The 18,702-nt window shown below is 42.2% G+C and overlaps 1 protein-coding gene across 5 annotated transcripts in view; it reads left to right on the top strand.

Moving 5' to 3' along the window:
• The window catches only part of HPS1 (HPS1 biogenesis of lysosomal organelles complex 3 subunit 1), a 363,492-nt gene that overhangs the window by 258,895 nt on the left and 85,895 nt on the right, over positions 1–18,702 (top strand). For all 5 annotated transcript variants that reach the window (XM_053692561.1, XM_053692560.1, XM_053692559.1 and 2 more), the window contains 3 exons: positions 4,047–4,105; positions 4,200–4,367; positions 4,746–4,925. In XM_053692561.1, the coding sequence (XP_053548536.1) occupies positions 4,047–4,105; positions 4,200–4,367; positions 4,746–4,925 (407 nt within the window). The remainder of the gene's footprint in view (positions 1–4,046; positions 4,106–4,199; positions 4,368–4,745; positions 4,926–18,702) is intronic.

The raw sequence follows: 18,702 nt of genomic DNA, 5'->3' as shown, positions 1-18,702 counted from the left end.
CGAGCGTTAACTATGCTAGAAGTAAGCTTTTTGTGCACGTCGGGTTGCACTCGTGTTACAAGTTGAAAGTAAGCTGTTTTCGCTAGCGTGCTAACCAGATGAGCATGAAAAGCCGAACTTGCAATATCGCATGCGCGATAACCTATTCTGCCATAGAAGTCAATGGAGCAAAAAGGTTTTGGGGAAAAAACACCCTGAGGAGCTCAATAAGAGAAGTGAGGAACCAAGCTTCTTAAAATTTGATGCCACTTTACAAAAAGTGTTGGCAGAAGCCAAAGCTGTGTTACTTGAAGCTAAACGTACAAAGTATCTAAGGGATCTACAAGATTATAATTTGAACAGAGTCTACGTCTGGAACAGGAGAGATCGTTTTGCCCTTAGAAAAGAACAAAACAAACAAGTTCCCCATTTTAATAGATGGAGGAGAGGCAATAGATCAAAGAACAATCGAGACAGACTAGTAAATTTTCAGGAGAGCGAAGGAGAATCTTGGGACGAAGGTTCTTCCTCAGGAGGGGAAGATCAGGCAGCACAAGAATCCTCGGTAAGACCGAAAGAAGGGCCCAATCGACTACCCCCAATCCTGAAGTACAAGGGGCCAAATTCTGCTCCAACCACTTCACATTATAGAGAGGAACCTGTACAACCAGGTGCAAGTCAAGAACACCTAGGAGAAACGGAAAGATCTCAAATTGAGCAGGTATTTCAGGTACCCCCAAGAGCATCAGAAGGGGGGTGGGAAGAGGAAATCCAGAGCATTATCAGCAACCGAGAGAGCAAAGAAGATACCCCCAAAGGAGAGGACGAATGAGGGGAAACTACAGGGACTGAATGTCATTAATCTGTCGTGCTATGTGTTGAATACATTTGAATTAGAGGTTCTCAGTTTAGGTTTAACTTTTGTACCAAATGCGGATTTCAATTTATTTAAGACTCTTTTGGACGTTAACAAAATGATACGCAATTTGACCTTGAGAAAGCACTTCAAGATTGAAGTAGGAGAACACTATGAAATAAATGAGAGTTCAGGTTCCGTTGATAGTATATATGCAAATGGAAATTTCAGTACAGTGATGGATTTCCAAGAACTCTGTGATGTCAGGGTTCTTGAGTCTCTCCAAGGGGAGGCAGAACAGGAGGAATGCAGGAGTATGAATACTCCAAAATTAAAAAGCAAATCCTCGTTCTATCCCATACAAAGCAGGGGCCCCCTTTTGGAGAAATTCCAGAAACGGGTAGAAAGTGACTTAGTTAAGCTTCATTACATTACACAAAGGGGACAGGAATCTAACATTACACGAAAACAGAAGAAAGCCTTGGAAAGTTTAAGAAACAACAAGAATCTTGTTATAAGATCAGCGGACAAGGGCGGAGCCATTGTGGTTCAAGACAGGCAAAATTTCGTGCAAGAAGCTTTCAGACAATTGAGAACGGAATCAGATTATAAAACGTTACAACAGGATCCAACCCGGTCGTTCCAGCGTCAATTGGTCTCCATTGTGGACGATGGGGTGGAGTTAGGTTATATTTACCAGGAAACAAAAATGTATTTACTTGTGCAAAATCCAGTTATACCAGTGTTTAACCACCTACTGAAAGTACACAAGTCTATCGAAAATGTCCAAGGGAGGCCAATTGTTAGTGGAATTGGCTCACTTACAGAGCATCTTTTGGAATGGTTGGATGGTATCTTGCAGGCAATGGTGAGCACCCTTTGGAGCTTTCTGGCTGATACAAAACATGTCCTAAACTTACTCTCTGAAGTGACCTGGCAAAATAATTTTTACTGGCTTACAGTAGATGTCGGATCTCTTTATTCAACAATACCTCATGAAAAGGGACTTGAGGCTTTAGAATTCTTTCTCTCTAGGAGATACTCAGGTAATCAGGAGTATATAAAATACATTCTGAGGGTGACCAGCTTTCTCCTGACCCACAACTATTTCTTGTTTGAGGGGGAGTTCTTTCACCAGAGACGTGGGACGGCAATGGGGGCAAAGTTTGCCCCCTCCTATGCCAACCTTTTCATGGGTTGGTGGGAGCTCTCCCACGTCTTTGGGGAACGAAACCCCTACAGACAGGAGATAGTGTGGTACAAACGCTTTATCGATCATCTCCTTTTCATCTGGAAGGGATCAAGGGAAGATCTCAAGGTCTTTATAGAGGAATTGAATCAAAACACTGTAGGGATCAGTTTTACTTCAGATGTACAAGAACACACAGTAAATTTCCTAGATATCACACTGAAGGGTCACGTAGGTCAGAAGATCACCACAGAAACCTATCGTAAACCCATATCAGGAAATTCTCTCCTACATGCATCAAGTTGCCACCCAAGGAGAGTTTTCAGAGGCGTAGCGAGAGGGCAGTTCATCCGCCTTAAGATGAACTGTTCCAGTCACTACACTATGAGAAACAAGCAGATGAATTAACACGCTACTAGAAAGAGGCTACCAAAGGTCGATTGTAACTAAGGAAATAAATATTGTCACCAGAATCAGTAGGGAGGAATTTCTTGAACATACCAGAGACAAAAGTAATAATAAAAATAGAAACAGAGGTAGGAAGTGGCAGGAACAAACAACTGATAACAACAGAATTCAATTTACAACAGATTATTCACGGCAATACAATCAGGTATGCCAGATAATTCGGAATAACTATCAACTTCTATTAGCTGATGATGCCTTAAAGGAAACAGTAATTGATAGGTATACGGTTTACGTATAAAAGGAATAGAACGATAGGCAACATAATAGTTTCAACCAAATTGAAACAAGAGGAAACGAGTGGCTCTGCCTGGTTGAGACTAAATGGTACCTTTAGATGCAATTACCTTTCTTGCAAGGCCTGTGAAAGAGTGACTGTAGGGGACACATTTGGGTCCCTAGTCACTGGAGAAACCTTTCAGAAGAGCCTTTGCTTAAATTGTCGGTCGAATTTTGTGGTGTATTTAATATCGTGTACACACTGTGCCCTCCAGTACGTGGGTTTAATGACCAGGGAGGCAAGAGTCAGAATAAAGGAGCACTTAGTAGATATAAAAGCAGGCGTACTTACAACACCCCTAATTAATCACGTTTCGGTCATACATCAAAAAGACCCAAGGTTCTTTACATGGACCATCATCGAGAGAGTCCCAGTACAGAACAGAGGGGAAGACAGAACCCGTAAACTGGGTGAGAGGGAGGCTTTCTGGATCTTCCAGTTGAGAACTAGGGTTCCAGAAGGTCTAAACTCGGAATTTGATTTAATCAACTTTTGGTAATTTCTAAGTATACAACATATATTTTATATTTAATTTTTTCACAGAGAAAAACTTTCCTGAAGTATATCAGTCTGATCCCGCCGACATGGTCAGTCCAGCCCCAAAATAACAAGCAATTCTCCTCTGAACAAGGAACGTGACAACCCCAGACGATTGTTTTGGCCTCCTATGGGCCTTCTCAGTGAGGTGCAGCCATATTCATCTAAGCACACTGGGCAAGGAGTCCACGTCAGATTTCCCCTATAACCCTTAGGGAAACCTTCCCAGGGTCATAATACAAATGCATACAGAGGGAAGCGCTCTACCAGGAACGAACAACTGCTCATACAAATGTATGTGTGTGTTTATATATATATATATATATATATATATATATATACTGTATGTGTGTGTATAAGATATTTGGATGGGTTGGTATTTTAATATGCCTGATGGAATAAACATTATAATAAACATGATTTTAATTATGTAATTTTGATTTTTGCTGTTTGATTTGGAAATACCTGGATTAGAGTTTAGGGTTATGGGATATTAAGTAGGAGCTTATACACATACACACATTCTCAGTTTACACACAGAATTCTCATGTATGTAACTTAGTGTGAGTATGTAATTGTGGTGCTCCTGACAACATTCCACCATGATTGGGTTGTTTAGATTTTAGGAATTCTTCCAGAAATGTACCTGAAGCAGAAAGACCTAACCCCTGAACCATACCTAAGATTTGTTGTACCATCATGAGTTATAAGATAAATAACTAATATTTTGACACTTATAGGTGGAGGAAGCTGGATTGATGACTCTCCTGCATCAAGCTTCACCGATGCTGAAATTCAGGTAGATCCTCATCATAATATTTGTTAACAGCAAACATTAAAAATTACACTCTACAATGTATAATTGAAATACATGTAATATATATTTTTTCCAGATTGCCGAGGACAGTTTAAAAATGCTGATAGGTTCCCCTCAAGAGCCTACAAACACAAGAAGAGTTTTTCTGGATGCCAACTTAAGAGAGGGTTATTGTCCCATGATGCCTCATTCCATGTACTGCTTTCCACTATTTCCTAGTATATCGCTTGTTCTTTTGACAAAGGTAAAGATAAAAATACAGTCTTAAAAAAAGTTTTTTCTTCCCGTAAGGACTAACAGTTGTCTATTAGGGGATGGGCCTAGTTCTGTCCTTGAATAATTTGTCAAGGATTACTTGCATTTGCCAAGAAGACCATGCCTGGTAGGGCGCATGAGCAAATTTGTTTCAAATGGTCCATCCTCTGTTCATCCTTCTAAGATGTTAGCGATGATCTAACTCAGCAGTTTAATACTTCACTATATTTTAAAACCACTGTCCCTATTAAAAAGCAATTTTGCATTTCTCTTACATATAAATATTGCTTGGACATTGTATATTATTTATTATATTTACTTGCAAATTCTTATTTGATGTTGTATTATTCTTTTATGTCTTCTGCAGTTTTCAGGCTCCCAAATTGCCCTTACTCTGTACCAGCTTTTGGATGGGTTTAGTATCATAGAGAAAAAGTTAACTGAGGGGCAGGAAATTCATCAGATTCTACGGTCACATCCTATCCTGGCAGACCTGAAACAGAGGACGGACAGATTTGTGAAGAATCTCGGGGGACGTGAATCTCCGGTAGGAATTTTATCTGTTGATTGTATATATTTATTTATTGATTGGTTATTTTGATTTTTTTTTTTTTTTACTTTAGCCTGGAGCATGGTATATTCAGGTTTCCAGGATGACTAGCGCTGCAGAATCTGTTGGCGCTCTACAAATAACCGATAATAATAATGACTAGAAAAAGATAGTTTGGGGCCTCCAGGAAGATACTGCACATTTATTTTTTAGATGTCGGCATTTTCAGTATAATCAGCCTTCCTCACACTTGGTCTGTCAAGATTAGCACATTGATGCTAATGTCACAACTCCCCAGTAGATAACAAACCAGTATCTGATTCTCCTGCTGGGATGCAAAGTTTTTCTTCAAAAATGGAAAGAGTCCACAGCTGCATTCATTACTTTTGGGAATTCAGAACCTGGCCCACTTCCCTCATCCCCCAGTCATTCTTTGCCTTTCGTCCCAGGACATAACGGCTTTTGGAAAGTGATGCAACCTTACGGTCAGGCACGCTTTTTTTGGACTATACGGTTCACCTGGTGACCGGGCGTGGTCACGTTTTTGGGCTCCATTTCCGCATTTCTGACCGTGTTGTGACGGAGAAATAATGGTCTGCTGGTGTCTGGTTCATAGGAGGTGGTAAGGGCCCCAGCCATTGTGGGTGTCAGGTGCCGTTTAGATATCTTTTGTATTCAATATCCTAGTTATGGAGGAGTCTGATATTGTGGAAACGGACGTCTCTGTTTCAGATTCTACTCCTTGCGCAGAATGCGTATTGCCCCGGATGATACAAGCCTATCAGTTATGTTCTGAATGCCGTAATAGAGTGCTCAATTCCTCGGGATCGGGGCTTCTGTCCTCCGAGTGGCGAGTTCCCTTCCACCATCTCTTACTAAGCATGCAGGTAACCCAGACTTCTCTGGAAGGTGGCTTGTTCCCACCAGGGGTTTCGGCACAATGTTGCATGTTCATAATTTTGATGCTGGCGAATCTGCAACTTCCAGAAAGTTGCTTCAGATATTGTTCTTGTTCCGTTATCCTGGGTTCCTCAGGCATGGGATGGCCTGTTCAGCTCTCTGGGGAACGACTGTCCCTGAGGCTTCAGGGGGTCAACCTTCGGGCCAAAGTCGTCTTTTGCTCCGGCGGGGGGTATGCTGTGCTTTTCGGTATAGACTGGCGCGCCTTCCTGTTCTATTGAGGCACGCTTTGGCATCATTAGAAGATCCCATCCTTAATGGATCTGAGAATTCTCAGTCTTCTTCTTCGCATAGCTTTCAGAATTAGATATAAGGGGATAAAGTATTCCTCTTGTAGGCTTATTTGTTGAGTATCTTTTTCCAGTTCTGAGCTTGGAAGAACAGGGTCCCTGTTGGGCTATTCCTGCGGGTGCGTCCGTTCTTATTGGGCGATTACCTACGGGTTGCCTTCTTTATTCAATCCGGTTAGGATGATTGTTTATTGATTACAGCTCATGTTTGTTTTATTTTTCCTTTGGGAATTTTCTTTTCTGGAATAGATACTCACGACCTTTTAATCGCACTGTTTACTTCTACGGAAGTCTGTTCTAGAGGATGTGTTTGGTCCTATGTTTCTCTACCGTTTATTCTCCCTCTGGGGGTGAATATATGTGGCCTTGGGCCCTTGGTTGCAGGCTAGTCCTGCTTGGGTTCAGATCTATCCGGCCCTATTTCATACTCATGGCGCATGTTCTCCCTGGCTGATCCGGTTAAGACGCAGAATGTTTCACAATATTGTTGTTCTTTTTTTTAATTTACAAGTTCTGCTGAGCAAGCTCTGCTGCGACACAGTTGTTTCTGATGTCAGTCAGGACTTGGAGTGTTCCTTCCCGCTTGGGTGAAGGTTTGGAGGATTTAGGACCTCCTTGCCGCCGGTTCTTGGCGGTGTTGCCTTTTAGGGGCTTTTTGGACTTGTTCCTTTGTGGTTCTCTTCTTTAGGGACTTCCAGACTTGTCCGTTATCCTAGTGCTTTAGCTGTCTTCTGGGAGGGCCTGTGGCCTTTTCCTGTTTTTGCAAGTTATTCTTTTCCCTATCGGGGATGATAGGCTGTGTTGTCTCCTCCAAGCTTTGCTTAGGGGTTTTTCTACCGGGGTTCGGATGCTTTGCATTCTTTTCCTTAGATGGTTTCCTCTGGTTACGTACTCTAAGGAGTTTATGGAGACATTTAGGGGCATACTGCGTGGCCTCGTGTTTGCTCTAGCCTCTTCTTCGGACGACTTGGTCCTCGATGTTTTCCTTTGGTCTTGGCTGTCCTGGTGGTGTTCTGTACACCTTCTGGGTTCTAGAGTCTTGTAGCGACTCTGTTGTGCTCTAGCTCCTTTTGGAGTGCTCTACTCTGGCAAGGGATGTTCTCAAGTGACTCTTGTTTTCCGTTTTCCCGGGTTAGGCCGGTCATTCCCCTGTGAGGTCTGTTTTCAGATGGGGTATTTGTGTTCCCTGGGGTGTGGTTGGTTCCACACATTTCTGGGCTTGGGCCTATAGTTTTTGTCTTGGATCTTTCAGGAAGTCCGGAACCTTATGATCCTGTGGATGGTTCAGTGCGTTCCAGTTTTTCCAGGTAACATTGGCCATGACTAGTTGGGCTGCTTGCAGCTTGGCCAGGATCTGCACGTTTTTGGATACACTCCTTTTGGTTCTATGTTTGGTGTCTGGATGATTTTCACTCAGCTTTTGTTTTCCTCAGGCTTCAGCTTCCTGTTTGGGACTTGTTGCTCTCCCCCTTGGGGGGGTAGTTTTGTTCTTCTTTAGGAGGTGGAATTTTCTCTCTTGGGAAGTTGGCTGTCCTATCTTGTGGGCAGGTGATTGGAATGGGTATTTTACCCTATAGTGGGTTGTTCTCTTCCATCTGTGAAGTTTCATGCTGGGTCTTGCATTTCTCCGTTCATCTCTATGAGGTTCTCTTGGGAGTCCCTACTTGAGGGCCATATTTGGGTTGGCACCTGAGCTCTATTGGGGTGGCTAGGTCCGTCCCATTCTGCCCCTTTTCTGGGCCGGAGATTGGGGTCTTTTTGTTCCCCTGCTTGTCAGATCTGCCTGTCGCTGGGCTGGTCTGGTGTTGGGAGCAGAATCTGGGATCTGGGGTGTGTCCTCAGGTCTTGAGGTATGATGAGCCTCTTTGAGGTTTCGGTGCTTCTCTATGTTCAGGTTACGCGAGTTGTTTGGGGGCTTGTGGATAGCCTGTGATGTGTCCACTGCTCAGTGGATGTTTTGCACTTTGAAGGTGGGGTTGGTGCTCTGATCTGATATTATGGTTAGAGCAAAAGCTTAGGTTTTTTGAAAACTCAGGTTTGATACCCATTACTGGGAAATGTATTTTTATCAATTCTACTTCAGCTGCCCATTACTTGCTTTGCACGTATTTTTGTTTACAAGTCATCCTGGTATGACTTTTGCGTGTGCTTGATGCAGGTGTTTTCTATCTGGGTCTGTGGCACATATTTTGGCTTCTGAATATCTTGATAATCTGAGTTCTTTGCGACTTATAGGCATCTATTTATCAAGCCGTCAACTGCAAATACGCTGGAATTCCGCAGCGTAATTGTGGCGAGCTTGATTCGCCTTAGTTATCAAACCCTACAGACCGGCAAAAGTAGAATTTTGTGACGTAACATACGATCCACCGGTTTCAGTCCGACACCGATTCGGCACTATCTGACTACTTTTGCTAGTTAACAAATGTCTACCAGGTACGTTCGGCACTATTTCGGCCCATCGTTACCTGGTTTTCAATCCGCCGCCCTAGAGGCGGCGGATGCCATAGGAATCAATGGGAGTCTGAAAGCAGCGAAAGCTCATGTTCGCTGCTGCCCAATATCCCATTGATTCCTATGGGAGAATAAAAGTTATGTTTACACCTAACATGTACCCCGAGTCTAAACACCCCTAATCTGCCGCCCCCGCCACCGCCGCCACCTACATTATACTTATTAACCCCTAATCTGCCGCCCCAACACCGCCGCCACCTACATAAAAGTATTAACCCCTATCCCGATGCTCCCGGAGCCCACCGCAACTAAATAAATGTATTAAACCCTAAACCGCTAGCCCCCCACATCGCCATAAACTAAATTAGCCTATTAATCCCTAAACCTAACAACCCGCTAACTGTACATCCCTATCTTATAATAAATTTAAACTTACCTTTAGATTTAAATTAAACTATATTAAACTATTAATTAATCTACCCTAACTATTATAAAAAAATTACATTAAACTATATTAAATTAATAATTAACCTACCCTAATTATTATAATAAAATTTCATTAAACTATATTAAATTAATAATTAACCTACCCTAACTTTTATACTAAAATTACATTAAACTACAAATTAAATTAACTATATTATATATTTAAACACCTAACCCTACTCAAATTATTTAATTCTACACTTAAAAATTGCAAAGTTTCAAAAAACTAAGTTACAAAAAATAACGAACATTAAGTTACACAAAAAAATAAACACTAAGTTACAAAAAAGAAATTATCAAAGCTTTAAACTAATTACACCTAATCTAAGAGCCCTATAAAAATTACCCCCCCCAATTTTTTTTAAAAAAAACCTAGCATACAATAAACTACAAATGGCCCTTAAAGGGCCTTTTGCGGGGTCATTGCCCCAAAGTAATCAGCTCTTTTACCTGTAAAAAAATACTAACAACCCCCTAACAGTAAAACCCACCACCCACACAACCAACCCCCCAAATAAAACCCTAACTAAAAAAACCTAAGCTCCCCATTGCCCTGAAAGGGGCATTTGGATGGGCATTGCCCTTAAAAGGGCATTTAGCTCTATTGCAGCCCAAGTCCTAATCTAAAACTAAAACCCACCCAATAAACCCTTAAAAAAATCCTAACACTAACCCCAGAAGATTTACTTACAGTTTTGAAGATCCGACATCCATCCTCCAAGAAGCCGGGAGAAGTCTTCAGTCAAGCGGCAAGATGTCCTCAACGAAGCCGGCAGAAGTGGTCCTCCAGACGGGTAGAAGTCTTCACCCAGACGGCATCTTCTATCTTCATCCATCCGGCGCGGAGCGGCTCCATCTTCAAGACATCCGACGCGAAGCATCCTCTTCCTTCCGACGACTACTGTAGCAATCAGCCAATAGGATTGAGCTGTCATCCTATCGGCTGATCCAATCAGCCAATAGAATGCAAGCTCAATATTATTGGCTGATTGCAACAGCCAATAGGATGAAAGCTCAATCCTATTGGCTGATTGCAACAGCCAGTAGGAATTTTTCAACCTTAATTCCGATTGGCTGATAGAATTCTATCAGCCAATCGGAATCTAAGGGATGCCATCTTGGATGACGTCACTTAAAGGAACCTTCATTCATCGGAAGGAAGAGGATGCTCCGCGTCGGATGTCTTGAAGATGGAGCCGCTCCGCGTCGGATGGATGAAGATAGAAGATGCCGTCTGGATGAAGACTTCTGCCCGTCTGGAGGACCATTTCGCCCGGCTTGGATGAAGACTTCTCCTGGCTTTGTTGAGGACTTCGGCCCGGTTGGATGAAGACTTCTGCCGCTTCCTTGAGGATGGATGTCCGGTCTTCAGAACAGTAAGTTGATCTTCAGGGGGTTAGTGTTAGGGTTTTTTACGGGTGTATTGGGTGGATTTTATTTTTAGGTTAGGGCTTTGGGCCGCAAAAGAGCTAACTGCCCTTTTAAGGGCAATGCCCATACAAATGCCCTTTTCTGGGCAATGGGGAGCTTAGGTTTTTTTAGTTAGGTTTTTATTTGGGGGGTTTGGTTGTGTGGGTGGTGGGTTTTACTGTTGGGGGGTTGCTTGTATTTTTTTTTTAGGTAAAAGAGCTGATTACTTTGGGGCAATGCCCCGCAAAAGGCCCTTTTAAGGGCTATTGGTAGTTCAATTTAGGCTAGGGTTTTTTTTATTTGGGGGGGGGGGGGTTTCTTTTGATAGGGCTATTAGATTAGGTGTAATTAGTTTAAATTTCTGTAATTTGTTTATTATTTTCTGTAATTTAGTTTTTGTTTTTTTGTACTTTAGCTAATTTAATTTAATTTATTTAATTGTTGTTAATTTAGTTAATTTATTTAATTGTAGTGTAGTGTTAGGTGTTAGTGTAGCTTAGGTTTTATTTTACAGGTAAGTTTGTATTTACTTTAGCTAGGTAGTTATTAAATAGTTAATAACTATTTAATAACTATTCTACCTAGTTAAAATAAATACAAATTTGCCTGTAAAATAAAAATAAACCTTAAGCTAGCTACAATGTAACTATTAGTTATATTGTAGCTAGCTTAGGGTTTATTTTATAGGTAAGTATTTAGTTTTAAATAGGAATAATTTAGTTATTAATAGTAGGTTTTATTTAGATTTATTTTAATTATATTTTAGTTAGGGGTGTTAGGGTTAGACTTAGGTTTAGGGGTTAATAAATATAATATAGTGGCCGCGATGTTGGGGACAGCAGATTAGGGGTTAATAAGTATAATGTCGGTGGCGGCGGTGTAGGGCGCGGCAGATTAGGGGTTAATAAAATAATGTAGGTGGTGGTTGGTTCCGGGAGCGGCAGGATAGGGGTTAATACATATATTATAGTGGCGGTGGGCTCCGGGAGCGGCAGGATAGGGGTTAATACGTTTATTAGAGTGGCGGTGGGCTCCAGGAGCGGCGGTTTAGTGGTTAATAACTTTATTTAGTTGCAGCGGGGTCCGTGAGCAGCGAGATAGGGGTTTAACAGTTTAGTATAGTGTGGGTGTTTAGTTACAGTATACCAATAAATCTGGGAAATAGCCGAAGAGCAGCGAGATCGATGACTGTCAGTTAACAACAGTCTGCTGCTCATCGCCCCGTACTTGGTGCGCGGCTTTTTGACAGCTTTTTTGGTAACTTTGGAGAGCGTATTCAGGTCCGCAGCAGCGAAGTTAGGCGATCTTAGGCGAGCGTATTGGTGCCGTTGAATGCAAGTAAGTTGATGGCTTGATAAGTAGATGCCGAGGACTTCGTCTTCAGTTGTTATTTGGTGCATTTGCACTGTAATAGGAGACGTTTTCTTCTCTGTTTTCGGATTCTGGTCCTAACCTTGTTGTTTCTGTACTCTTTGGGGTCTGGGCGTTGCCTCCCCTTGTTTCTCAGGACTGATTTTTGGTCTCTGTGAGCTTGGAGTTTTTTTCCTTATTTTATTTGTAACTTGTTGAATCCTATTTAGGGTCTTCCGGGTATTCTTGTCTGGGTTCTCTGTGTTCTCTTCCTTTGGGGAGTTTACGGTAGTTGATCCTCTCTCTCATAAGGGGTGTGTTGTGGGGGACCAACTGCTGGGCGATGGTGTCTCCCGGAAGCATGTTGGCTCAGTCGAGTCTAGTTTCTGCGGTCTCTAGCAAGGCTTGTGAACTTCTGTGGGTCAGTGTCCTTCTCAAAGTTTTCTCGGGTTAGAACGAAGCAGGTTTTTTTGCAGGGTAGGGGTTTCAGGCTTGGTGCCCTCAGAATGGGCTGCCTTTTGTACCCTTCCCGTTTTAGCATTCAGTTTCCTCTATAGCTTGGGTTTTGTTTTCCCAAAAGTAATGAATGCAGCTGTGGATTGTTTCCATTTATGAAGAAAAACATAAATTATGCTTACCTGATAATTTTCTTTTCTTCAGATGGAAAGAGTCCACAACTCCCTACCCGTATTTTTTCTGTTGGGTGTTCTTCTGGCACCTTTTCACCCTGATATTTCTTCTTGACTGGGGGATGAGGGAAGTGGGAGGGGTATTTAAGCCTTTGGCTGGGCTGTCTTTGCCTCCTCCTGGTGGCCAGGTTCTGAATTCCCAAAAGTAATGAATGCAGCTGTGGATTCTTTTCATCTGAAGAAAAGAAAATTATCAGGTAAGCATAATTTGTTTTTCAGATGGACACGTGCTACTCCAAAGTGGCTCACATACCTCTTGTGTGCTGTCCTGCTTCAACAGTTTTCTCTATGAATGTTGCTGACACTCTATTAGGGAATGGCAGATTCTTGCCGACAGTTGGTTGTTCTCAGGCTTTCTAATGGTAGCTTATGTGCTTTTGCTATCTAGATTTGCCAGCCATTCTTGCTAACAGTTCATGCTGGCTTATCCTGCTTTTTCCATCTTAATATGAGGAGAGTCCATGGCTTCATTCCTTGTGGGAATACAGAACCTGGCCACCAGGCAGAGGCAAAGACACCCCAGCCAAAGGCTTAAATACCTCCCCCACTCCCCTCATCCCCATGTCATTCTTTGCCTTTCGTCACAGGAGGATGGCAGAGAAGTGTCGGAAGAATTGGAGTAGTCTCTAATGGAGGGTGGTACTCTTCGGTATAAGACTGGAGTTTTAAGTAGTCTTGTCAGCCTCTCAGTGAGAGCATTGATGAATGTTAGGGTCTGGAGATGCAGGGAGAGTCTCTCTGCGAATCCATCCAGACTTGTATTAACAGCTCCTAAGCAATCAATGTTGACGAGTTTCACTGCCTGCTTCTATTACTCAAGTGCATGTCAGGTGCGATGCTTCAAGACTGTCAAACTTGAGAGGATGTGTTCCATGGCGGTGATTCAGGTAAGATCGTTTCATTTTATACTCATATGATAATGCAAGAAGACAGGGTCACAGTGTGAGTCTTTTTATCTGTATAGAATCAAAGGTTAATATCTCCGGGAAGGGATTATTGAACAGGGGGGATTTACGCATAATTTGCTTTATTATGTTTTATGCTGCGACATGTGTGAGATGAGGCTCAGGCAGATGTTGGAATATTCAGGTTTCACTTTCGTTTTGGATATCTGCGCAGCCTGTTAGGTTTGGCGCGCTTCCTCCAGGTGCAGGGGCGGTCCTGCATGGCACACCACGTGACCGGGTGTGGGCTCTTTTATTTCCTCTTTCCTGACCGTGCGGTTTACAGTAGACAAAGCGGTTTCTCTGTGGGGCCTGGGTCATAGGAGGTGGTGAGTGCCCCAGCCATTGGGGATTATAAAGGTGCCATTTATCTTTTTCTAAGTCCATCTTAAAAGCGCAAGCTATGGAGGACTCTGATACGTTAGAGGGTACTCCCTCATTACCTAAATCTAATTCCTGTTCTTATTGTGAGGAGGCTACTGTATACCTGCCTGCTCAATTATGTTCCACATGCCTTGATATAGTACTTATATTTAAGAAACCAAAGATGTTTAGTACCACTGAGCCGTTTACCTCTGAGGGGTCTCCGTCCCGTGAGGTTCGTTCCCTTCAGTCATCCCCGACTACACATGCAGTTTCCCATAGCACTAGTAATCCTCCTTCGGGAGGGGCCCTCTTACCGCCAGACTTTACTGAACAGCTACAAACGGCAGTGTCTGCGGCCTTCAGTGCTTTACCTCACCCTGCTAAGTGCAAGCGAAATGTTAAATATTGCTATCCTTCCCAGGGGTCATCTACTAATTTGTTGGATTTATCTGATACTAGATTATCCGCTGATGAGGATGCCTCTGATACTTCAGAGGATGCTCTTTCTGGGTCGGAATCTGCTGCCTCTAAACCTCTGGCTGCGGAGGAACCAGACTTTAGATTTAGGATCGAGCACTTACGTTTTCTGTTAAAGGAAGTGTTGGCTACGTTAGAGTTTCCGGAACCTAAATTTACAGAGGAACCTTCTATTTCTAAGCTTGATAATGTTTATGAGGACAGGGTGGTTCCACAGACTTTCCCGGTTCCTGTAAAGATGGCAATATTATTAAGAATGAATGGGAGAGACTTGGATCTTCTTTTTCCCCTTCTTCTTCCTTTAAGATATTATTCCTGGTTCCAGAGTTGTGGGATTCTGTCCTTAAGGTGGATGGAGCTATCTCCACGCTTGCTAAGCGCACTACTATCCCGCTGGAGGAGATTTTGTCGTTTAAAAAGCCCATAGATAAGAAGCTAGAAACTCTGTTGAGAAAGATGTTTCAGCACACAGGGTATTTGTTTTCGCCTGCAGCGAGGGTTGCTGCAGTGGCTGGAGCCGCTACCTATTGGTGCGGCTCTCTATCAGAGATGATCGAGGTGGAATCTCCCCTCGACGAGATCAAGGAAAGAATTAAGGCCTTGAGGGTAGCTAATTCGTTTATCTGTGATGCAAATATGCAGATTATTTGCCTGAATGCCAAGACATCAGGTTTTTCTGTTCTAGCCTGTAGGGCATTCTTGCTGAAGTCATGGTCTGCAGACATGACTTCAAAATCTATATTACTTTCCCTTCCATTAAAGAGGAAGATTCTTTTCGGTCCAGGCCTGGACTCTATCATATCCATGGTCACTGGGGGCAAGGGTGCCTTTCTACCGCAGGATAAGAAGAATAAACCCAAAGGACAGGGAGGCGGAGCGAGCGGCTAACCAAGATGGTCGCATGCAACTGAAGCTCCTCACGCAGGCTGGGCAAATTAGCTCATAACCACAGACAACAACGGGGCACAGAGATATAAAACCTCTAACTGAGTATCGGAATATACAGAGAACGTTTGCTGAGATTTTGGTCCAAGTCCGTATGCTATTACGGACACTATTTGAGCCGTCTACAACTGCGCCACGAGGCCTTTAAGCTCCGCGCTACAGTCAAGATGTAACACAGACCTCTACTCAAGTCCACATACCGATCCGGATCGCCTAATATAACGGATACAGGTGAAATGTTTAGCTTTATGAAAGAGGCGACAATGCTTACACTAGTTGCTGTTCAGTTTACTAACTAAAAATACGGAGCAGGCAGCGCTTTAAGATCCACCCTATCCACATGACACAAGGCCGAAATTTAGCAAAGGGGATATTTTTTGCTTTTAATATACGCATGTAATCCAATGCCATATTAGGCCCTCACACATGAACTGAAATGCTGCATTTGGGCTGAAGTACCTAACTTACATCGTTTCTCAGGCTTATCATATATCTATCTGTGAGACATAGGTTGCAGCCGCTAACCGAACTGATCTATACAGCAAAGTCCATGCTGACACCCTGACTCATCTCTACACACATCAGATGTAATCTTTCTCCTTATAGACAAAAGTAAATATTTTTATGCAGCTGTGACTTGTTTTCTGTTCTCCCAGTGGTTGGACACCAGACGCTCAAATCTAAAACTGGGCAGCTAGCTGAGAAGAACACCCTCCTATCCCTCTTCCCACTGTTCTAAATAGCAGTGGGTCGAATCCACTACCTTTTCCCGAGATCGCTCTGTGAGGGCAAAAACCCCAGGGAGAGGTGTTCCGATTTACCTAGTCTCATCCTTACTATATAATAAATATAATTGAACACCTCCTCTAACCTACCAAAAACCTCTATGATGTCGCAGAGAAAATTGACCAGAAGTGATAAATCTCAAAAACTGCCTTTAACAACCCAGGGAGCCATGAACTCTTTTTTCAAACAAGCTGACAAGCAAAAAAGCAATAAAGCTCTAGACACCACACTAAGCTCACATGATGAAAGCTCTTGTGAAGCTGCAGATCCCATGTCAGACCTACAACCTACAACTATAAATGTTGGAAAAGATGATATTATCACTTATGGCGCTATGGAAGCTCTGATAGAACAGGTTAAAACTTGCATTAAAAATGAGTGCGCAGGTTTGAAGAAGGATATTTCGGACTTATGCTATAGAGTTGATACTTTAGAAGAGCATGAATACATATCATCTCAGAAGATTGCAAACCTGTCCTCTAAAGCCTTTCAACACCATCATCGTATGACAGACCTAGAGGATAAATTAGATGATTTAGAAAATCGCTCCAGAAGGAGCAATCTACGCTTCAGGGGAATTCCTGAGACCATACAAAACAATGAGATACAAGATTATCTACAGTCCTTTTTTGCAGACCTGGTAAAGAACAACTCTGGCACTCTATCTGACATCATCTTGGACAGAGCACATAGAGCCCTACGTCCCAAGCCATCAGACAACTTACCTCCTAGGGACATTATTGTGCATTTTCAAAACTTCCACCATAGGGAGACTATCTACAACTATGCAAGGAAACAATCTTCTATCCAGTTCCAGGGTCACCGAATTCAGATATTCCAAGACTTATCAGCAAGAACACTCCAAAAAAGAAGAGATTTTTCCTTTTTAACCTCCCATCTGCGTGCTTTGAAGATCCAGTACAGATGGGGATTCCCAACTTCAGTTATTGCTGTTAAAAATGGGAAAAAAATCGAATGCTCTTACCCACAGGATGCAGAGCATTTCTGCCAACAGTTGGGGATTCCGCTACCTGACCCCCAAACCTCTACTGTGCAATCCTCTACATCAAGTAAACAGGAAACCTCTAAATCGCAAAGAAGACCCTGGATGGACACTACAATCCCTCTAAACAAGCGGCGACAAACCAGTAACGAGGAAGATGAGGTTCAACCACCCTGAAGGAGACACGTAACTATGTGTGATTGTTTATGCTGACTATGCAACATTTGTTTGTAGACTTTTTCTCCTTTTATTTCAGGTTTACACGGAACTGTTTCCAATCACCCTTCAAGCTATATTACACTAGACTTTATGTGCTTAAGGGATCTCTCCTCTATGTTTTATGTTCTATGTTTTGAGGAAAGAGTTCCTAGATGTTCATCATGTTTTGATGTGTTTTGGTCAGTTATTTTGTTACTCATAGACCGCATGTTTTGCACATATATACCTATGTAATTGTATGATAACAGTCATGTTTATATTCAGTAATACGATATAATAGTTTATGATTGAATTGTTGAATGACCCCATAAGCTAGCTGTTAACTGCTAAGACGGGAATAGTCTCAACCATAACTGAATATAAAGACCCCACTTATTCTCTATCTCACTTACTACTACATCTCAAACAGAGATAGTAGCCCCTTAAATGTCTTAAATTTCTTCAATGTATTAAATGCCTTAATCCCTAGAAACTAATTAGACATTAACCTATCCATTATCTGCACACTCTATTTTGCGAAACAAAAACTGCTTTAGATAACAATAATACAGAGATATCCACTAGATTCACTTGTTTTCCTGAGTTTATAAATGTAAGATATGCACTGTTGATGCAAATTATGCCACCTTGGTTCCCTAAAGTGGATACAAAAATACAAGAATGTCCTGTTCTATAGAAAATTCTATATTATTCACAATGCTGCTATGTAGATATCTGTTTATATGAAAGTTTTGCTTAGATCTGGACGGATTTGACAACATACACATAATATACCCCTTATCCCCTCTCCCCTCTTTCCCCCCCCTTCCCCATCTACCCTCTTACCATTCCATGTGCCTCCTGCACGCTCATCACAATACACCAGTGGGCATTTGCCCAGCTTGCCCAGAAGCCTCCACCAATTCAATTTAAATTCTCCTACCCCTACTCTATACCACCTTACTAAACTCTTAACCATACATTTTCCATTCCATTTTCATACATTGGTTCCCCTGTACAAATCTCTAGTTCCTTTATTTTAGAGGACACACACACTCATATACCTTGCAATGCCTACCCATCCACATGAAGGATCAATATCAATAGCCACCCAAAATGTGAAGGGATTCCTATCAGCTGAAAAACGTTCAATTGCTCTCCATGACTTTTACAAGAGAAATCTTGATATCATTATGATTCAAGAGACACATTTTAAAAGAAACCATGAGCCTACACTCTCATCCAAATACTACGATAAACACTACTTTAGCTCAGGCCTGACCAGACATAACGGTGTATGCACCCTATTTAGACGCAATACTTCTTTTGACCTACTACAACAATTCAATGATCATGAAGGTAGAATTTTAATACTAGTAGGACTCTATTATGGTAAGCCTATTACTCTCGCAAACA

This window comes from Bombina bombina, chromosome 9 (genome assembly GCF_027579735.1).
Source record: "Bombina bombina isolate aBomBom1 chromosome 9, aBomBom1.pri, whole genome shotgun sequence".
Classification (NCBI taxonomy): domain Eukaryota; kingdom Metazoa; phylum Chordata; class Amphibia; order Anura; family Bombinatoridae; genus Bombina; species Bombina bombina.
The sequence above is the reverse complement of the archived record's forward strand: the minus strand, read 5'-3'. Positions and strand labels throughout refer to the sequence as shown.